General features: G+C 47.4%; 1 protein-coding gene across 2 annotated transcripts; it reads right to left on the bottom strand.

The window, feature by feature from the left end:
• Nucleotides 1–227: 227 nt before the first annotated feature.
• On the bottom strand, nt 228–20,156 carry LOC137306140 (cathelicidin-related peptide Oh-Cath-like). Of its 2 annotated transcripts, none has more exons than XM_067975209.1 (4): nt 19,886–20,156; nt 10,947–11,054; nt 2,664–2,744; nt 228–838 (listed from the first exon to the last, which is right to left on the bottom strand). In XM_067975209.1, exons 1-4 carry the CDS (start codon nt 20,063–20,065, stop codon nt 833–835), a joined length of 375 nt encoding a protein of 124 aa, XP_067831310.1. In that variant the 5' UTR covers nt 20,066–20,156; the 3' UTR covers nt 228–832. The 2 variants fall into 2 exon arrangements, with proteins under 2 accessions (XP_067831310.1, XP_067831302.1); XM_067975201.1 differs by having other exon boundaries at nt 228–841; nt 19,886–20,153.
• Between the last annotated feature and the right edge of the window lie 3,246 nt (nt 20,157–23,402).

Below are 23,402 nucleotides of genomic sequence, written 5' to 3' on the forward strand. Positions count from 1 at the left end.
CAATAAAGATACAGTGAGTAATAGCGTGCTGGGAAGGGGTTACTGAGTGATGGTGCTGGAGAGGGATTACTGATTGACAGTGTGAGGGGGCTAGATTAATATCAGTAAAGATACAGTCAATAACTCAGGGCACTTTATAGTGCTTGTCAGTGCACCTAGCTGTTATTCAGCTGCTGACTGCAGGGGGCAGTGTTATCCACATTTAAATAGACAAAATCAGACAGATGTTTAGAGTCAATTATAATTTATTGTAACAGGATCAGGTGATTCAGACAGTGAGACCTACTCTTTAAATGGAATCCAGTTTAACGTCTGCCTTATGATAGAGTAACAGCTGTAATTGGCTGGGCTGCTCAGCTCCACTTACTCAAAAGCCGATGCTGGAAATCTGAAATGAGAAAGGAAAATGCTAGAAATACTCAGCAAGTCAGACAGCATCTGTCATCGACCTGAAACGTTAACTCTGTTTCTTTCTCCACAGACACTGCCTGACTTGCTGAGCTTCTCCAGCATTTTCTGTTTTTATTTCAGCTCCACTTACTATTGATCTGGACAGGTGATTGGCAGGCGATTGGGGCTGGGCCCAACCTCAAGGACTGAATACAAAGCAGATTGAAAATTTTACTCTGAAATGTCTCATTTTAAACAGAGGTTTCTGGAGAGTCCAAAGCCGATTGTTGTTTGTTGTTTTTGTATGATAAATTTTACAGATTGCGTCACATCATCAGGGTTTTTGATTTTTAAACATGTTACTCCCGACAAATGGTGGCTGCCTTGGCGGTTCGTTCTGCCCACTTTGCTGCTGGCCAATGTCCTCTTCAAAACTCATCAATCAATTCTGCTGAAAAGGCAAAAGCAAAACACACGGATTGAACGCAGTGCTCTCAAGTCCCGACCGTCCTTTCCCCCATATGAACATTAGGAACAGGAGTAGACCATTCAGCCCCTCAAGTCTGTTCTGCCATTCAATTAGATCATTGCTGACCTGTACCTCAATTCCATTTACCCGCCTTTGCTCCATATCCCTTGATATCCTTACCCAACAAAAATCTATCGATCTCAGTCTTGAAACCTTTAATTGACCCACCATCCATAGCCTTTTACATGTGTGAAAAGGTGCTTCCTGATTTCACCCTTAAATGACCTAGCTCTATTTTTAAGATTATGCTCCCTTGTTCTGGATTCCCCACCAGAGGAAATAGTTTCTGTCTATCTACCTTATCGAATCTTTTTGATATTTTAAACATCTCGATTAGATCACCCCTCAACCTTCTATACTCAAGGGAATACAAGCCAAGTTTATGCAACCTACCCTCATGATTTGACCCTTTAAGCCCTGTTATAATTCTGGCAAACATGCGCTGTACCCCTCCAAGGCCAATATATCCTTCCTGAGGTGCAGTACCCAAAACTGAACGCAGTACTCCAGATGGGGTCTGACCAAAGCTCTGTACAACTGAAGAGTAACTTCCTCCCCTTTCTATTCCAGCCTCCTTGAGGTAAAGGCCAACATTCCATTAGCCTTTTTGATTGCTCTTTGTACCTGTCTACTGGCTTTCAGTGATTTGTGTACCCCACCCTTTGAGGTTTTTTTGCACCAAACGTGAAAACATCCATTCAGCTGACTAAGCCCACACCTTGCTACAGACAAGATTCAGTCTGTGGCATCATTGACTGACCCCCATGTTTATAGAATCTCTTAGTGTGTGTGGGGGTGTGTTTCCAAACCTGTGACCTCCACCACCTAGAAGGCAGCAAGCACATGGGAACACCATCACCTCCATGTTCCCCTCCAAGTCACACACCATCTCGACTTGGACATATATCGCCGTTCATAAGAACATAAGAACGTAAGAAATAGGAGCAGGAGTAGGCCAATCGGCCCTTCGAGCCTGCTCCGCCATTTAATAAGATCATGGCTGATCTGGTTCCTTCATAATGGCTGAGTCAAAATCCTGCAACTCCCTACCTAACAGCATTGTGGAGCACCTTCACCGCACGGACTGCAGAGGTTCAAAAAGAAAGTTCACCATCACCTTCTCAAGAGCAACTAGGATGGGCAACAAAAACAGTCTCGCCAGCGACACCCATATCCCATGCAACAGCTGTCCTTGTCCTTCTAGGTGGTGGTGGTCACGGGTTTAGGTGGTGCTGCCAAAGAAACCTTGATGAGTTGCTGCAGTGCATCCTGTAGTAGTACACACTGCACCGTTGGTGGAGGAAGTGGATGTTAAACTGGTGGATGAGGTGCCGATCAAGCGGACCGGTTTGCCCTGGATGGTGTCGGGCTTCTTCGGTGTTGTTGCAGCTGCACCCATCCAGGCAAAAGAGTATGCCAGCACACTCCTGACTTGTGCCTTGAATGTGGTGGAGAGGATTTGGGGAGTCAGGAGGTAAGCCACTTACCACAGAATGCTCAGCCTCTGACCTGCTCTAGTAGCCATGGCATTTATGTGGCTGGTCCTGTTCAGTTTCTGGTCAATGGCAACCCCCAGGATGTTGATGGTGGGGATTCGGCGATGGTGATGCCATTGTATGTCATGGGGAGGTAGTTAGGCACTCTCTTGTTGAAGATGGTCATTGCTTGACACCTGTGTGCTCTGTCCAGTGACCGTCCCTTTGTGAGAAGTAGTCACCAAAAAGGAAAGAAGAAAATTGCTTACCTCCGTGCAGGTGACTACATTTCTGATTGGTAGAGGGACATTGAATCTAATTGTAATGACCGCGTTGCAGGTCAATATGGCCTGTTGGGAGAAAAATGGTACAATCAGGTTATGTTCTGAATTTTTGGAAGATATTCACAGCTTGAAGCTTATTACACTTCATATCATAGGTTCAGATCGAGAAGGCCCTTCAGCCAATTTGACCCCTTTCCAGAAGACCAACCCCACGGTCTCTTCATTACAACATCCCTTTTAGCCACTGTACCATTCGGGTGAATCTGCGCTACACCCCGACCTAGGCCAATATATCCTTCCTGGGGTGCAGAGTCCAGAACTGAATGCAGTACTCCAGATGGGGTCTAACCAGAACTTTATACAACTGTAGCATAACTTCCACCCCTTTGTATTCCAGCCCACTCGAGATAAAGATTAACGTTCCATTAGCCGTTTAAATTATTTTTCGTACCTGTCCACTAGCTTTTAGTGATTTCTGTACATGGACCCCTAAATCTCTCTGCTCCTCCACAGTTCCTAGCTTCCTAGGAAAAACAAGGAATGGGAGTATACAGTTAATGAAAGATACTGAGGGTGTGGTTGAGCCGAGGGCTCCAATACACAATTCCCTAAAAGTCTGGGTGTAGGTAGATAAAGCTGTAAAAAGGCCAAGAGCATTTAGGGATTTATAAATAAGGATTTAGAGGACAAGAGTAAAGAAATAATGATAAATTTATGCAAAACATTGGTTCGGCCACTGTTAGTAGTGGGTGCAATTTAGGGCGCCATATTATTGAAAGAATATTAAAGCCATAGAGCATACAGCGTAGATTCACCAGGGTGATGTCAAAGATGGGAAACTATAGTTATGAGGAGAGACTTGAGATACTAGGACTATTTCCACTGCAGCAGAGAAGGTTAAGAGGAGATTTAATACAGGAGTTTTGAGTAAAGACTATTTCGAGAAAAACTATTTCCTCTGGTTGAGGAGTCAGTGACAGGAGGTCATCAATTTAAAATTGTCACTAAAATAGTGAGGACAAAGGTTAAAAAAAAATTCTTTATACAGATCCTGGAATGCTTAGCCCAGGGAATGCCTGAGGCAGGACCATTGCATCTTCTAAGGGAAAATGGGATAAATATTTGAAGCAAAGGAAGATTCAGGGCTATGGGGAAAGAGTTGGGCAGCGGGATTAAATTCGGATTGCTCTAGCAAACAGCTGGCACAGACCCGATTGGCCGAATGGCCTCCTTCTGTGCTGTAAACGTCTATCGGTGAAAGGTAAAAAAAAATGTGTAGAATAAGTTACCAGGGAAGGACGTTGATGCAGGTGGTAGAAATGGGTTCACGAGGCAACTAGACATGCTAATGGAGAGCAAAAGCAGGTTGGTGGAATTGTTCTGTGGCTACAAGACAAGCTTATTGGGCCCACTAACATGTTCCTGTTCCTGCAGAACCCATTCATTCCACTGAAGAATTTCTTTCTGATCGTCCACCAAGCCAAATCAATCAAGATTCCTCAATATCTATCCAACCTTACATCCTGCATGGTGCATTTTAAACCACTTAATATTCTGATTTTGCAACCGTAAGCATTCATTGGTTCAATTTCCTTGTTTTAATAGCCATGATGTGGAGATGCCGGTGATGGACTGGGGTGGACAAATGTAAAGAATCTTACAACACCAGGTTATAGTCCAACAATTTTATTTGAAAATCACAAGCTTTCGGAGATTATCTCCTTCATCAGGTGAGTGTGGGATTCCTTGAACGTTCTGCATTTATAGTCAGCGAACAATACCTGGTGATTACAGATAATCTTTCCAACTGCCCGTTGTCAAGACAATCAAAGTGTTCAGACAGAGAGGTGTTACCTACAGGACCACCGAATATACAAACGGCCAGAACACAAGACAGAGAGAGAGAGGGAGAAACATCCGAAAGGAAGAGAAAGACAGAGAATGACCCGTTGTATTAAAAACAGATAACTTTTATTCGCTGGTGGGGTTACGTGTAGCGTGACATGAACCGAAGATCCCGGTTGAGGCCGTCCTCATGGGTGCGGAACTTGGCTATCAATTTCTGCTCGACGATTTTGCGTTGTCGTGTGTCTCGAAGGCCGCCTTGGAGAACACTTACCCGAAGATCGGTGGCTGAATGTCCTTGACTGCTGAAGTGTTCCCCGACTGGGAGGGAACCCTCCTGTCTGGTGATTGTTGCGCGGTGTCCGTTCATCCGTTGTCGCAGTGTCTGCATGGTCTCGCCAATGTACCATGCTCCGGGGCATCCTTTCCTGCAACGTATGAGGTAGACAACGTTGGCCGAGTCACAGGAGTATGAACCATGTACCTGGTGGGTGGTGTCCTCTCGTGTGATGATGGTATCTGTGCCGATGATCTGGCATGTCTTGCAGAGGTTGCCGTGGCAGGGTTGTGTGATGTCGTGGACGCTGTTCTCCTGAAAGCTGGGTAATTTGCTGCGAACGATGGTCTGTTTGAGGTTGGGTGGCTGTTTGAAGGCGAGTAGTGGAGGTGTGGGGATGGCCTTAGCGAGGTGTTTGTCATCATCGATGACATGTTGAAGATTGCAGAGAACTTTGCGTAGTTTCTCCGCTCCGGGGAAGTACTGGACGACGAAGGGTACTCTGTTGGTTGTGTCCCGTGTTAGTCTTCTGAGGAGGTCTATGCGATTTTTCGCTGTGGCCCGTCGGAACTGTCGATCGACGAGTCGAGCGTCATATCCCGTTCTTACGAGGGCGTCTTTCAGCGTCTGTAGGTATCCATCGCGCTCCTCCTCGTCTGAGCAGATCCTGTGTATTCGCAGGACCTGTCCATAGGAGATGGCCTCTTTGACGTGGTTGGGGTGGAAGCTGGAAAAGTGGAGCATCGTGAGGTTGTCTGTGGGCTTGCGGTAGAGTGAGGTGCTGAGGTGCCCGTCTTTGATGGAGATACGTCGAGGGCATCCTGAAACCCATCGTACAGGGAACCCCCAGCTTCTGTCGTGACACTACAGACTTCCTACAAAAACTCAGTACCCACGGACCAGTTGAACCAGGAACACTTCTCACCACGATGGACGTCTCGGCACTCTACACCAGTATCCCCCACGATGACGGCATCGCTGCAACAGCATCAATACTCAACACCAACAACAGCCAATCTCCAGACGCCATCCTACAACTCATCCGATTCATCCTGGATCACAATGTCTTCACCTTCGATAACCAGTTCTTTACGCAAACACACGGAACAGCCATGGGGACCAAATTCGCACCCAAATACGCCAACATTTTCCTGCACAAGTTCGAGCAGGACTTCCTCACTGCACAGGACCTCCAACCAACGCTATACACCAGATACATCAACGACATTTTCTTTCTATGGACCCACGGCGAAGAATCACTGAAGAGACTACACGATAACATCAACAAGTTCCATCCCACCATCAAGCTCACCATGGACTACTCCTCAGAACCGGTTTCTTTCTTGGACACACGAATCTCCATCAAAGACGGGCACCTCAGCACCTCACTCTACCGCAAGCCCACAGACAACCTCACGATGCTCCACTTTTCCAGCTTCCACCCACCACGTCAAAGAGGCCATCCCCTATGGACAGGCGCTGCAAATACACAGGATCTGCTCAGACGAGGAGGAACGCGATGGACACCTACAGACGCTGAAAGACGCCCTCGTAAGAACGGGATATGACGCTCGACTCGTCGATCGACAGTTCCGACGGGCCACAGCGAAAAATCGCATAGACCTCCTCAGAAGACTAACACGGGACGCAACCAACAGAGTACCCTTCGTCGTCCAGTACTTCCCCAGAGCGGAAAACTACGCCATGTTCTCCGCAGCCTTCAACATGTCATCGATGACGACGAACACCTCCCCACACCTCCACTACTCGCCTTCAAACAGCCACCCAACCTCAAACAGACCATCGTTCGCAGCAAATTACCCAGCTTTCAGGAGAACAGCATCAACGACACCACACAACCCTGCCACGGGATCCTCTGCAAGACATGCCAGATCATCGGCACAGATACCACCATCACACGAGAGGACACCACCCACCAAGTACATGGTTCATACTCCTGTGACTCGGCCAACATTGTCTACCTCATACGTTGCAGGAAAGGATGCCCCGGAGCATGGTACATTGGCGAGACCATGCAGACACTGCGACAACGGATGAACGGACACCGTGCAACAATCGCCAGACAGGAGGGTTCCCTCCCAGTCGGGGAACACTTCAGCAGTCAAGGACATTCAGCCACCGATCTTCGGGTAAGTGTTCTCCAAGGTGGCCTTCGAGACACACGACAACGCAAAATCATCGAGCAGAAATTGATAGCCAAGTTCCGCACCCATGAGGACCGGGATCTTGGGTTCATGTCACGCTACACGTAACCCCACCAGCGAATAAAAGTTATCTGTTTTTAATACAACGGGTCATTCTCTGTCTTTCTCTTCCTTTCGGATGTTTCTCCCTCTCTCTCTCTGTCTTGTGTTCTGGCCGTTTGTATATTCGGTGGTCCTGTAGGTAACACCTCTCTGTCTGAACACTTTGATTGCCTTGACAACGGGCAGTTGGAAAGATTATCTGTAATCACCAGGTATTGTTCTCTGACTATAAATGTGAAATGTTCAAGGATTTCTACACTCACCTGACGAAGGAGATAATCTCCGAAAGCTTGTGATTTTCAAATAAAATTGTTGGACTATAACCTGGTGTTGTAAGATTCTTTACACTTGTTTTAATATACAGTTAGCTCTAATTCCTATTAATATCAAATGAACCCTTATCCCCGTTATGTAAAATATCCAGCCCTTATATTAGTCACTGGGCTTTTAATTAAGCAATAACTCCAAGTCAGAATTGAAAACCAAAGACCTTTATATCACTGGATGAATATGCACAGTGATACTGGTAACAAATTAATTGCCATCTTTATATGAAATTCCCCTGCCATTTTACTGCGAGCTCTTACCTGTTTATTTAAAACAGCCGTCATTAAAATAGCAGATGAAGAAATTTCACATGAATATGTTAATGTGCTCATTAGTAATACCACACAGGTAAGATTTTTAAATCTACTTATATAAAAAGTCTTTCATCTATCATGTGTGGATCACACGCCAGATCTCAGACATTAAACATCACACACTAAATGTCACACACCAAACGTTACATATCAAACATCACACACTAAACGTCACACACCAAACGTTACATATCAAACATCACACACTAAATGTCACACACCAAACGTTACATATCAAACATCACACACTAAATGTCACACACCAAACGTTACATATCAAACATCACACACTAAACATCACACACTAGACATCACACACCAAACATCACACACTAGACATCACACACCAAACGTTACATATCAAACATCACACACTAAACGTCACACACCAAACATCACACACCAAACATCACACACTAAACATCACACACCAAACGTCACACACTAAACGTCACACACTAAACATCACACACTAAACATCACACACTAAACATCACACACCAAACGTCACACACCAAACATCACACACCAAACATCACACACTAAACATCACACACTAAACATCACACACCAAACGTCACACACCAAACGTCACACACCAAACATCACACACCAAACATCACACACTAAACATCACACACCAAACATCACACACTAAACATCACACACCAAACGTCACACACTAAACGTCACACACTAAACATCACACACTAAACATCACACACCAAACGTCACACACTAAACGTCACACACTAAACATCACACACCAAACATCACACACCAAACATCACACACTAAACATCACACACCAAACGTCACACACTAAACGTCACACACTAAACATCACACACTAAACATCACACACCAAACGTCACACACTAAACATCACACACTAAACATCACACACCAAACGTCACACACTAAACGTCACACACTAAACATCACACACCAAACGTTACATATCAAACATCACACACTAAACGTCACACACCAAACATCACACACCAAACATCACACACTAAACATCACACACCAAACGTCACACACTAAACGTCACACACTAAACATCACACACTAAACATCACACACCAAACGTCACACACTAAACATCACACACTAAACGTCACACACCAAACGTCACACACTAAACGTCACACACCAAACATCACACACCAAACATCACACACTAAACATCACACACCAAACATCACACACTAAACATCACACACCAAACGTCACACACTAAACGTCACACACTAAACATCACACACTAAACATCACACACCAAACGTCACACACTAAACGTCACACACTAAACATCACACACCAAACATCACACACTAAACATCACACACCAAACATCACACACCAAACGTCACACACTAAACATCACACACCAAACATCACACACCAAACATCACACACCAAACATCACACACCAAACATCACACACCAAACGTCACACACTAAACATCACACACCAAACATCACACACCAAACATCACACACCAAACATCACACACCAAACATTACACACCAAACGTCACACACTAAACATCACACACTAAACGTCACACACCAAACATCACACACCAAACGTCACACACTAAACATCACACACCAAACATCACACACCAAACGTCACACACTAAACATCACACACCAAACATCACACACCAAACATCACACACTAAACATCACACACCAAACGTCACACACTAAACATCACACACCAAACATCACACACCAAACGTCACACTCCAAACGTCACACACCAAACATCACACACCAAACATCACACACTAAACATCACACACCAAACGTCACACACTAAACATCACACACTAAACGTCACACTCCAAACGTCACACACCAAACGTCACACACTAAACGTCACACTCCAAACGTCACACACCAAACGTCACACACTAAACGTCACACTCCAAACGTCACACACCAAACATCACACACCAAACGTCACACACTAAACATCACACACTAAACGTCACACTCCAAACGTCACACACCAAACGTCACACACTAAACGTCACACTCCAAACGTCACACACCAAACGTCACACACTAAACGTCACACTCCAAACGTCACACACCAAACGTCACACACTAAACGTCACACTCCAAACGTCACACACTAAACGTCACACACTAAACGTCACACACCAAACGTCACACACTAAACGTCACACACCAAACGAGACACATTAAACATCACACTCCAAACATCACACACCAAATGTCACACACTAAACGTCACACACTAAACGTTACACACCAAACGAGACACATTAAACATCACACTCCAAACGTCACACACCAAATGTCACACACTAAACGTCACACACTAAACGTCACACACCAAACGAGACACATTAAACGTCACACTCCAAACGTCACACACCAAATGTCACACACCAAACGAGACACATTAAACGTCACACTCCAAACGTCACACACCAAATGTCACACACTAAACGTCACACACCAAACATCACACACCAAACATCACACACTAAACATCACACACCAAATGTCAACGGGTGGGGCAATTGTACAGGCCAGGCGGAGGGAATACGTTGCTCGCACTTGCCTGCTAATATCTGCCGGAATCTCTCGCACCCACCTGCCTGTTGGGGGGGGAGATTCCCCATTGGCTCCCTGAAGAAGGGGGCTGATTTGCATTCTGTTTTTTCAAAGAGAATTTTTTTTTAGATTCTTCAGGGGTCCAGGCCGTTTGGCACAGGTGGATCTCATGTATGCCCCCGTACAAGACGGTACCCTCCACTTGCTTGGCATGCTGACCACCACTGATACCCCAGTCCCCTTCTGTGACCATTGTCTTGTTAAGGAGCAGGAAAAGATTCCCTCCCACCTCTGCGCTCCCCCCCCCCCTTACAATGCAACAAGGAAAATCCCAGGAACAGTGGAGACTTGGTGCAACCTGGTCTCTGCTGTTTTCAGATGGGTTCCGTCACATTCCCACTGGACTTACTCTGGGAGGCTGATGAGTCCCATGAGGAATCTCGGGGCCAATAACGTTCACCACTGCAGCAGAGCAGATTGGCGTCTCCCAGGGATGGCAGCCAGGCCCAGGCTCAGCTCTCCCCACCGACTGCATCCTTTGATAAAAGGGGGCCCCGGGAATCGCAGTTAATTCCTTTGGATCACCTTGGTCTAAAGGCCACCACTGCACTCAGAAAGGGGACACGGGCGTACTCACTCCATTATCCATGAATTCACACTCTTGCATTTCATCTTCCATTCCCTTGGTGCACACTGTCTGCTTGAGGGCAAACCCAATCTCATATTCTTTTCCTTGTGACAGTTCCTGCAGAAAGGAGAGGTGATTAAGCCTTTATACACTTCTAGCAGACATTTGCTTCTTATTCATCAGTGAATTTGTTTTCTTACAAGGTAAGGGATTTTACCCCTGAGGAACAGAACACATTTCACACACCTACATACCAGTGTCAACAACAAGGACTCCCACTTCAGGTACTGTACGGGTTAGATACAGAGGAAAGCCCTCTCTACACTGTCCTATCAAAAACTCACAGGGCAAGTGCAGCATGGGTTGGATACAGAGTAAAGCTCCCTCTACACAGCCCCGTCAAACACTCCTAGGGCAGGTACAATGCAGATTAGATAGAGTAAAGCGCACGCTATACTGTTCCATCAAACACTTCCAGGGCAGGCACAGCACGGGTTAGATACAGAGTGAAGGTCGCTTTACACTGTCCCATCGAGCACAGTTTAGTGACAGCCTCTTTGGGAAGGTGTAGTCTCCACATACAGGTTTTCTCCAGATGCCAATGCCTGGGCCTATTGACATCGTAAGGATGGATTCTCATTGCTTTCCTGTCTGTCATTTATTTTTATTTGTTCATGGGATGTGGGCGTCACTGGCGAGGCCGGCATTTATTGCCCATCCCTAATTGCCCTTGAGACGGTGGTGGTGAGCCGCCTTCTTGAACCACTGGAGTCCATGTGGTGAAGGTTCTCCCACAGTGCTGTTAGGAAGGGAGTTCCAGGATTTTGACCCAGCGACGATGAAGGAACGGCGATATATTTCCAAGTCGGGATGCTGTGTGACTTGGAGGGGAATGTGCAGGTGGTGTTGTTCCCATGTGCCTGCTGCCCTTGTCCTTCTAGGTGGTAGAGGTCGCGGGATTGGAAGGTGCTGTCGAAGAAGCCTTGGCAAGTTGCTGCAGTGCATCCTGTGGATGGTACACACTGCAGCCACAGTGTGCCAGTGGTGAAGGAGTGAATGTTTAGGGTGGTGGATGGGGTGCCAATCAAGCGGGCTGCTTTGTCCTGGATGGTGTCGAGCTTCTTGAGTGTTGTTGGAGCTGCACTTATCCAGTCAAAGGGAGAGTATTCCATCACACTCCTGACTTGTGCCTTGTAGATGGTGGAAAGGCTTTGGGGAGTTAGGAGGTGAGTCACTCGCCGCAGAATACCCAGCCTCTGACCTGCTTTTGTAGCCACAGTATTTATATGGCTGGTCCAGGTAAGTGTCTGGTCAACGGTAACCCCCAGGATGTTGATGGTGGGGGATTCGGTGATGGTAATGCCATTGAATGTCAAGGGGAGGTGGTTAGACTGTCTCTTGTTGGAGATGGTCATTGCCTGGCACTTGTCTGTCGCGAATGTTACTTGCCACTTATGAGCCCAAGCCTGGATGTTGTCCAGGTCTTGCTGCATGCGGGCTCGGACTGCTTCCGGAGCAGGCTCGAGGGGCCGATTGGCCTACTCCTGCTCCTATTTCTTATGTTCTTATTATTTGAGGGGCTGCGAATGGAACTGTGCAATCATCAGCAAACATCCCCATTTCTGACTTTATGATGGAGGGAAGGTCTTTGATGAAGCAGTTGAAGATGGTTGGGCCTAGGACATTGCCCTGAGGAACTCCTGCAGCAATGCCCTGGGGCTGAGATGATTGGCCTCCAACAACCACTACCATCTTCCTTTGTGCTAGGTATGACTCCAGCCACTGGAGAGTTTTCCCCCTGATTCCCATTGACTTCAATTTTACTAGGGCTCCTTGGTGCCACACTTGGTCAAATGCTGCCTTGATGTCAAGGGCAGTCACTCTCACCTCACCTCTGGAATTCAGCTCTTTTGTCCATGTTTGGACCAAGGCTGTAATGAGGTCTGAAGCCGAGTGGTCCTGGCGGAACCCAGGCTTCGGTGAGCAGGTTATTGGTGAGTAAGTGCCGCTTGATAGTACTTTCGACGACACCTTCCATCACTTTGCTGATGATTGAGAGTAGACTGATGGGGCAGTAATTGGCCGGATTGGATTTGTCCTGCTTTTTGTGAACAGGACATACCTGGGCGATTTTCCACATTGTCGGGTAGATGCCAGTGTTGTAGTTGTACTGGAACAGCTTGGCTAGAGGCGCAGCTAGTTCTGGAGCACAAGTCTTCAGCACTTCAGCTAGGATGTTGTCGGAGCCCATAGCCTTTGCTGTATCCAGTGCAGTCAGCCGTTTCTTGATATCACGTGGAGTGAATTGAATTGGCTGAAGACTGGCTTCTTTGATGGTGGGGATATCGGGAGGAGGCCGAGATGGATCATCCACTCGGCACTTCTGGCTGAAGATGGTTGCAAACGCGTCAGCCTTGTCTTTTGCACTCACGTGCTGGACTCCGCCATCGTTGAGGATGGGGATGTTTGCAGAGCCTCCTCCTCCTGTTAGTTGTTTAATTGTCCACCACCATTCCAACTGGATGTGGCAGGACTGCAGAGTTTTGATCTGATCCATTGGTTGTGGAATCGCTTAGCTCTGTCTATAACATGTTGCTTCCGCTGTTTAGCATGCATGTAGTCCTGAGTTGTAGTTTCACCAGGTTGGCTCCTCATTTTGAGGTACGCCTGGTGCTGCTCTTCTGCACTCCTTATTGAACCAGGGTTGGTAATGGTGGAGTGAGGAATATGTCAGGCCATGAGGTTACAGATTGTGCTGGAATACAATTCTGCTGCTGATGGCCCACAGTGCCTCTTGGATGCCCAGTTTTGAGCTACTAGATCTGTTCTGAATCTATCCCATTTAGCACGGTGATAGTGCCACACAACTCGTTGGATTGTGCCCTCAGTGCGAAGACGGGACTTCGTCTCCACAAGGACAGTGCGGTGGTCACTCCTACCAATACTGTCATGGACAGATGCTTTTGTGACAGGTAGATTGGTGAGGATGAGGTCAAGTAAGTTTTTCGCCTTGTGTTTGGTTCGCTCACCACGTGCCGCAGTCCCAGTCTGGAAGCTATGTCCTTCAGGACTCGGCCAGTTAGTGGTGCTACCGAGCCACTCTTAGGTGATGGCCATTGAAGTCCCCCACCCAGAGTACATTCTGTGACCCTTGCTACGCTCAGTGCTTCTCGACATGGAGGTAGGACAGTAGGTGGTAATCAGCAGGAGGTTTCCTTGCCCATGTTTTACCTGATACAATGAGATTTCATGGGGCCTGAAGTCAATGTTGAGGACTCCCAGGGCCACTCCCTCCATAACTGTATATCACTGTACCACCACCTCAGGTGGGTCTGTCCTGCTGGTGGGACAGGACATACCGAGGGATGGTAATGGAAGAGTCTGGGATGTTGGCTGAAAGGTATGATTCTGTGAGTATGGCTATGTCAGGCTGTTGCTTAACTAGTCTGTGAGACAGCTCTCCCAATTTTGGCACAAATCCCTAGATGTTGGTGAGGAGGACTTTGTAGGGTCGACTGGGCTTGGTTAGCCTTTGTTGTGTCCAGTTTTATTCTTATTGTGACTTTTTTTAAGCAAGCTTTTACAACTGAGTGGCTTGCTAGGTCATTTCAGAGGGCAATTAAGAATCAACCACATTGACTGTGGGTCTGGAGTCACATATAGGCCAGACCGGGTAAGGACAGCAGGTTTGAACCAATTGGGTTTTTACAACAATCTGGTAGTTTCATGGCCACCATTACTGATGCTAGTATTTTTTAATTCTAGATTTTATTTAATTGATTGATTGAATGAATGAATTTAAATTCCCCAGCTGCTATGGCAGGATTTGAACTCATGACTCCAGATTACTAGTCCAGTAACATAACCACTATGCTACCGTATTCTCCTCCTCCAGTACTTGCAATTTAGAAGGAAAGAACTTGCATTTATAGAGCGCAATATAACATCCTCAAGATATCCCAATCCATGAATTACTTTGAAGTGCAGTTGAAGGTAGTTAAATGTGGCATCCAATTTATGCACAGCAAAGTCCCACAAACAGCAAATGAAACAAAGTGCCAGTTAATCTGTTTCTTGGTGGTGTTGGTTGAGAGAGAAATGTTGATCAGGACACCTAAAGAACACACCTGCTCCTCTACGAATGTTGCCATGGGATTGTTTACATTTACTTGAATAGGCAGACGGGGCCTCGGTTTAATATCTCATCGTAAAGGACAGCACATCCAACAGAGCAGCAGTCCCTCAGTACCATTCCCTTGGGAAACAATCTCAGATAACAGATGTGGTGCAGCTTTAAGAAGCTGTAAGTAAGGCCCCAATAAATCTCATTGACTTCCTTTCTCCCACAACAGCAAGGAGAAGTGAATGTAAACTGCCCTTGACATCAAAGCGACATGCGGTCCCCAAAAGGGAAAACTCTCTAGTGCCTGGAGTCATACACGACACAAAGGAAGATGCTTGTTGTTGACAGAAGGCAATTACCTCAACCGCAGGATATCACTGCAAGAGTCCCTCAGGAAAGGATCCTCAACACAACCATCTTCAGGTGCTTCTTCTATGACCTTCCCTCTATCGTAAAGTCAGGAGCAGGACTGCTCACATGATTCCACTGAGTTCAGCTTCACTCAGAACTCCTCTGATCATGAAGCCGCTCTTGCCAGCCCACAGCAGGACCTGAACACCCTACAGGCTTGGGCTGGCAAAGTGGCAGGTAACATTTGCGCCACATAAGTGCCATTGTGGGAGCACTGCCACCACAAGGACTCCGGCACTCGAAGGAGAAGGCCCAAAAACCACCTTTTCAGGGCAATGAGTCAATAAATAGCAATAAATGCAGCTTTGCCAAGGTGGCCCACATCCCAAGAACAAAGAGGAAAAAACCCAGAAGCAGTGAATGGCAAACTGCAATGTACCCTTAACAAGGACCCAACTGAAGAAATGGGTGTCCATGCAGTGCCTATTTTCTGTAGAGTACTCATTTTAGGGTGTCCTTAATTTACATAAAAATCAGGGCCTTAATAAGCCTAGTTTACAACACGTTCACTGGTACTAAACAGCACTGGAGCTTCCGGGGTGATATAATAGAAGTGTTGTGTTTACAATTGTGAAAGTATGGGACTGTTTCTAGTAGTTGAGGAGTTAAGAACGAGGGGACATAGATACAAAATTAAATGTGAGAGATTTAGAGCAGAGAGAGCAGGAGAAACCTCTTCACATAAGGGCCTAGAAATTCGTCCGTGCAGCGCCCGAGAAACGGGTGCTAAATGGCCTCCTAAACCTCCAATATGCCGGGTAGGAAACACAAGCACATTTCAGGCCGGAAGTGCACCGCCAGCCATATTGGATAAGGTGATTGTACTGGTGTCAGGAACGCATGTTGGGAACGTTCAACGCTGGAAATAATTTACTTAAGTTAGGGTCCTGCACAGTGCTCCCCCTATTAAAAGAATACGAGCCACTTCCTCCCCCTCCCCTGGCTCCCAACTCTCCTGACCTGGACACAGATTGCCCACCCCTCTGCCAACACTCGCTCCCCCCAGCTAGTGAACCACCCCTCCCCACTCCCAGCCACTGATCACCCCATCCTGATCACCTCCCCCGGTCGCTCCCCCCCCACACTTCTCACTCACCTGAGGGCCACTGCCAGTGTCGCGGCGGCCCTCAACGATTCACCAGGCGAGCTGCCTCTCGCTCTCCGCAGATCGCCCACTTCATGGAAATAATGCCTGAGGCCCTCTATCAAGGGCACCTCAGGCCCCACCATTCAGGATTGTACCCCATGCCCAAAAATGGCATGCCTGAATTTCCAGACCAAAGAGTTGTGAGGTTGTGGAATTTTTCCAGGGTTACTGGTTGAGGCAGAAACTATGATTAGAAAAATGGATGAAGCGAATGGGGAACAAGGTGGATAAATTGCTGGCATGGAGGGTAAACGCCGACACAGACTCGTTGGGCCTGTTTCCATGTTGTAACTCCCATGTATTTCTATGTTAGTATTTTCAGGTTTGAAGTAAGATTTGCAATGTGCTTCGGTCATTCAAAGGGCCTTAGGCCTCAGTGCCCCCTGCTGCAAGATGCTGGCACCTGATGCTTAGAAGCAAAGATCAAAGTTTTGGCACCAGTACTTCACAGTTGAAGGTGGCACAAGATGCACGCCAGCAAGATCAGTAGGCACGAAAGTATACTTGATGCCTGCCAATACTGAGGACAGCTACCTCAGGGTTAGTAGGGAGCAGTTGCAGAGCTTCTGTAGCACGGAGACCTCCATCTACAGCAATGGAGGGACAACACTGCCATTGGTTGCCACTGCCATCCAGTGATATGCCTGTTGCTCATTGCCAGCTAGCACTGCAGTAACAGCTAAGGTGCTGCACAGTCATACCAGAATGTAGCCTGCACTTTGTTTTCTATTTGTTCTTGGGATGTGGGCAGCACTGCTAAGCTAATATTTATTGCCCATCTCTAGTTAAGAGTCAACCACATAGTGTGGAACTGGAGCCGCATGTAGGCCAGACCAGGTAGGGGTGACAGGTCCCCTTCCCTGAAGGGCATTAGTGAACCAGTTGGGTTTTTACAACAATCCAACTGTTTCATGGTCATTTTTTGATACCAGCCCACAAATTAACCAAATTTATTGAATTTGATTTCATAACTTACCATGTGTGGGATTATGAATTCACTAACCTTTGGGTTACTAGTCCAGTGCTATATCCAATAGGCTACTTTCATCCACTTTTATCATCTTTTCCAATGAATAGGATGATCCAGCTGACCAATGAACTGCATTGCTACATTTTAAGGGGTCAGTGCAGGCTGCCATGTGGCCAAGCTGAAAAGCATCCTAGGTGGCAGTAAGTGACCGTGTTTGTGTTACAATAGTTTGATGTGTGAAGCCCCTGGAAGATGGGACAGTGCCAAGGGTTTCAATTGTAATTGGATGTGAGGTTGTGGAATTTTTCCAGGGTTACTGGTTGAGGCAGAAACTATGATTAGAAAAGTGGGGTTTTCTAACTGAACCCCAGTTAGAAAACCCCACTTTCTACTGAAATGTGGGCATGCATGACATCCAATGTTATGTGAGGTTATGTGAGAGCTTGGCATGGGCGCCAGCAGTAAATATGGGACCAGTTGATGGGCAACATTTTGCAGCATGCGATCTAAGGAATGTCTACTTGGGATCTTGCCAGGATTCTTAAAGTGTTCTCCCTCCTGCAGGTACAGTACAATGTGTTGAGTCTGGCTGCCACCTCCCGCTGGGTATGGTGCGTGGCGATCTTGCAGGCAGGGTACCCTGACGTGTCAAACAAAGTAAAAGAGCCTCTGACCCATCCCATGCAGCAGCATGTCCCCTCCGCTAACTATCGAGCAGAGGGTCGCGGGGTGAGGAATATGGTGCTCTATCACGGACTCTGTCTGATGCCTCATCATTGGGTTTACCATCCCTTGATTTTTTTTTCCACTTGTGGGTGAGTCCAGAACAAGGGGACATAAATATAAGATAGCCACCAACAGATCAAATACAGAATTTAAGTGGAATTTCCTTACACCAGAGTGGTGAGAATGTGGAACTTGCTGCCGCATGGAGTGGTTGAAACAGAGAGGATTGACACATTAAAGGGGAGGCTTGATTTATACATGTGGAAGAAGAGAATGGTGGGATACAGGGGCAGGGTGGGAGGAGGTAATTAGAGTGGGAGCAGGCTTGTGTGGAGTTTAAACACCGGCACAGACCAGTTGGGCCGAATGGCCTGATTCTGTGCTGTAGATTCTACGTAATTCTATGTAATTCTGTCCTACTCTGATAAACCTTGGTCGTGTCCAATGCTGCCGTCCTCGGCTCTGAACCTGGATTTATCAATAATAAAAATAATCTAAATTATAAACTGGGCTTCATCACTGGGACGATGGCTAACAACAAATTTGCAAGCTTTGGAGACCATGCAACTGAAAAAAATAAACTGTCAAAAAATAGATATAGATGTGTATATTGAATCTCCCCCAATGTCGCAGTGAGTCACACAGTCAGGAGGGTCCTAGCTCCCATCCCCAGCCATTGCTGACTGAGCCTCACTCGTCCCGGGGTGGGAGGGGAGGGGTGTGGCTCTGAGTGGGGGGTGATTAGGAATGCTACAATAGCCCTTATCTCACTGGGGCTAGGGAGTGGGGAAATAAAACCAGCTGGGTGAAAGCTCCTGATCACTAGCCAGTATTTACCATGGGAAAGTGTGTGTGAGACGATGCCAGGCGAGTGCAGGATCAGACTCGGTTATGATGCCCTCCAAGGTCGAATAACCTGCCAAACAGGCATCCTGACACACCTCGCCAGATAAAGGCCTCAAGATCGCCCCTGGGCTGCTCTCAGCAAAGTAAGTTGCAGGGGGTGATGTGGGGGTGGGGGGGCAGTTGCGATCGTAGAGGGTGGGAATCCCATGGCGGCAGCGACCCAAATTGTTTTTGTGAGCTCTCCTCTGGGGCCCACAAAAATAATCCGACACTTACATTTGGTGGGCCTCTTCAGTTCCATGGCCCGTGGAACTGGTCAGTGTGTGCACGGCATAAAATGGCAATCGGGGTCTTATTTACCTCATGGGACCCAGAGTTCCATATTAGAAGGGGCCTGTTGCCTAAAACAGGCAGGAGCTTTGGACACACGGCAGTAGCCCCTTTCAAAATGGAGCCGGCTGCATCGCCCGTGTTAATGGGGCGGTAAGGCTACTGAGTCCATTTTAAGGTCGTTACTGCCCCGTTAACGCCAGATGAAGGCGTTGAAGATTGACCCCATTGCTTTTTTGTTGCTTCCCTTGCCTCTGGCTGGGTGCAGGAGGAAGCCTTACCCAGCACTCTCCACCCCCTCCCCCCCCCAATCCTGAGGCAATAAAAACAAGCCATACGCAGGCCCACTGTGAATCCACTTTCGCAATTCCAACAGTTCAATGACGTCTTTATACCTTGATCGCGATGCAGTGGGCTCCCATGAGCTTAAAGAGGTTCAGCCGGCTGGACCCCGCGTTGTACTTGTAAATGGCGGCGTACAGAGCGTCCTTGGACGTCGGTGTCCGTTGAACCGGGCCGCCGTGCCCCACCGCAACTGCTCCGATGCACACAAGGGCGGTCAACCAGGATCTCATTCCGTCAGAGGTTCTCCTGTGCAAAACTCCAGTCAAAACTGCTGCGACACACCAACAGAAGCCTGTCTGTCCCTAAGTTAGCTATTGGTCGCTGAGGTTAATTATTATCACTGGCCTTGAATATCTCTTTGATGCGAGGATGAAATGCTTTGTTTTTTATGGATAGATGCTGTGTTTCAGTCATGCGTGGCTGTCAACCAAAACAAACACTTGTCAGCAACTGCCCTAACAAACACTCAGCTTTCAGTTTTGTGAAGTTAATTTGTGTTTAGAAATTTTGAGTTTAAAAAAAGCAAATAGAAGGCATCTAATAGTTAATATTAATTGGCCAACCAATGATTGGGTGGCGCTATGGGTTACCACACTGCCCTTTCACCTCTATAGGCCTGGGTTTTAATCCAGCCCAGACTGATGGATAAAAGTTTCCTCTCTCCTCTGTCTGTTGACTGTCTGAAGTGAGTTTCGATCAAGTGCTACCTCAGGTATTGGCAAGATTCTTTGTTGTGTACCACAGCCTAACTACGCATTACCTGAGGGAGCCCTCCTCTCCCCTGATTGCAGGCCTTGTCAGGAAGTCAGTATAGCGTAGAATTGTCTCTCAACTCTGTGTACTGCGTTCAGTTCTGGGCACTGCATCTCAGGAAGAACATATAGGTCTTGAATGGGGTGCAGCGCAGATTCAAGAGAATTATAACGGGGTTAAAGGGTTAAATTATGAGGGCATGTTGCATAAACTTGGCTTGTATTTGTTGAGCTTAGAAGGTTGAGGGGTGATTGAGGTGTTTAAAATGATAAGAGGATTCAATAGGATCGTTGCAGATCAGCCATGATCTAATTAAATGGCAGAACAGGCTCGAGGGGCGGAATGGCCTACTCCTGTTCCTATGTTCCCTTGTGGAGTACAGGTGGGCAATAGTTCTTTGGATAATACCTACCAGCCCTGAAAATCTGTATGAGAATGGGGGTGAAGGAAAATTGGGTGGAGTCTAATATAGGGGGCTAACCCACTGTCGACCCCATGGCTTCCATCACTGATGCCACCAAAGCTCAGTGTGATTTAAAAGCCGTTAGCGGCCTATGAGTACATCTACCCCCAACCCACCCCACCCCACGAAAAGTCCAGCCAAAGAATCCTAGAGGGGGTGGAAGGGTGCCAGGTGCCCCCAAAAGAAACATATAGGTGCCCCCTTCCCCCAAAGGGGGCTGCTTTTGTTCAAAGAAAATTGATGGCCAAATATTCAGGGGTGGTGTCCCCGATCTTGGCCTGGACCCCCAGATGCCAGTGAGCTAGGAGGTGTGCTTAGTCTATCCAGATGTGCCACACCAACCTTACACCGGGTTCCTCTGAAGGTCCAGGGCATGGGAACTCCCATTAGAGGTGGTCCCCACCCTGTGATGCCCCCCCACCCTACCTTACGACAGTGGTCTTGTAAGGGGTGGGCAGAGGCTCTGTGCCCAGAACGTTTGCCACTGGGTTGGGGACCCAGTCTAACCGGTTCTAGCCTAATTTCCAGCCCATTCCAGTGTACTCTTGCTGAAGTTATGGCTGGATTTTCAGGGCCAGCAGGTTACACCGACATGATTGGAATGAAGAACCAATAAACTGCAAGGAGCAGCTATTACCTTCCCAGCTACAAGCAAAGCAGGCCACCTTCAACCCACTTGCTATCATTTAACACACATCAGTAATTGTGTCCCAACAGATTCCCAGGTACCTTCGACGCTGTTAGTCTATTTCCTCAGGTGCAACCTGTAGGCCATCTCCCTCAGACACGCCTCCCAAGAGTCCTGGGCCTGCTTGTGCAGTTCCTCCTCCTTGCTGGGGGAAACAGTTCCTCCTCCTTGCTGGGGGAAACAGTTCCTCCACCTTGCTGGGGGAAACAGTTCCTCCTCCTTGCTGGGGGAAACAGTTCCTCCTCCTTGCTGGGGGAAGTAGTTCCTCCTCCTTGCTGGGGGAAACAGTTCCTCCTCCTTGCTGGGGGAAGTAGTTCCTCCTCCTTGCTGGGGGAAACAGTTCCTCCTCCTTGCTGGGGGAAACAGTTCCTCCTCCTTGCTGGGGGAAGTAGTTCCTCCTCCTTGCTGGGGGAAGCAGTTCCTCCTCCTTGCTGGGGGAAACAGTTCCTCCTCCTTGCTGGGGGGAACAGTTCCTCTTCCATCCTGGGGAAACAGTTCCTCCACTTTGCTGGGGGAAACAGTTCCTCCTCCTTGCTGGGGGAAACAGTTCCTCCTCCTTGCTGGGTGAAACAGTTCCTCCTCCTTGCTGGGGGAAGCAGTTCCTCCTCCTTGCTGGGGGAAGCAGTTCCTCCTCCTTGCTGGGGGAAACAGTTCCTCCTCCTTGCTGGGGGAAACAGTTCCTCCTCCTTGCAGAGTGTGGTTGGAAGTATTGAGTGGGATGCCTCAGAACTGGGACCCTATTTTTTCAATTTTACATAAATAACCCAGATTCTGAAACTTGATGCAATGTGGTCACATTTGCAGATGATACCAAACCAGAAGGCGCAGTTGGATCGCAGCTCAGAAAGTACAGAATGAGTTGGACAAGATATACAAGTCGGTAGAACAATGACAGATGAAATTTAATGCAGACAACTGTAAGGTATTGCACATAGGAAGGAACAATAGACAACACAACCCATGAATGGTATTGAAATGGCTACGGATGAAGCAGAAAGAGACCTAGGAGTCTTAGTAGACTTGATGCTAAACAGGTCCAACCAATGCAGAGCAGCAATCAACAAAGCCAATAAAAAGTGAACAGTAGAATATCAATCAAGGAGGTGATGATCAACCTGTACAGAGCTCTGGTCAGACCGTACCTTGAATACTGAGTCCAATTCTGGTCGTCATGAAACAAGCGAGACATTCGAGCACTAGAGGCAGTGCAGAGAGGATCCTAAGGCTGATCCCCAGTGTCAGGGTCTGAGTTATGAGGAAAAACTGGAGAGATTTGGGGAGGTAAATTGGGCCGCGCAGCACCCATTTTGTAGACGTTACGCGGACTTCTAAGGACCCAAAACGGCGTCCGGAATGCGTGCACACATTTCTAGTGTGACATGTGCTGGACGCCATATTGGTAAAGGCATTTGCGCACGCACAGATAACGAACATTGGCACCATGTAAAGTAGGGAGAATATGCAGTAGATCAGTGTACAACGCTGATTTAAAGGGACAGATGTGATTTTGGAACTCCACGCTCCAGCCAACACACTGTCTTAACCTTGCACAGCAGAACAGGCCTTAAACAACATGGAAGACCCCCCACCAGTGCTATTTAAAGGGATCATTCAGGAGTTACAGGTAAGTTGCTGGATTATTGCTTCTGGTTGCTGATGCATT

Source organism: Heptranchias perlo, chromosome 3, assembly GCF_035084215.1.
Source record: "Heptranchias perlo isolate sHepPer1 chromosome 3, sHepPer1.hap1, whole genome shotgun sequence".
Lineage (NCBI taxonomy): Eukaryota > Metazoa > Chordata > Chondrichthyes > Hexanchiformes > Hexanchidae > Heptranchias > Heptranchias perlo.

What these genes read in the sequence shown, in the direction of transcription:
- LOC137306140 (XM_067975201.1), bottom strand. Translation starts at nt 20,065, where the DNA reads ATGAGATCCTGGTTGACCGCCCTTGTGTGCATCGGAGCAGTTGCGGTG. An exon ending in CCCACTGCATCGCGATCAAG is followed by an intron (nt 11,055 to 19,885) that starts GTATAAAGACGT and finishes TCCTTTCTGCAG; the next exon opens with GAACTGTCACAAGGAAAAGA. An exon ending in GTGAATTCATGGATAATGGA is followed by an intron (nt 2,745 to 10,946) that starts GTGAGTACGCCC and finishes TTCTCCCAACAG; the next exon opens with GCCATATTGACCTGCAACGC.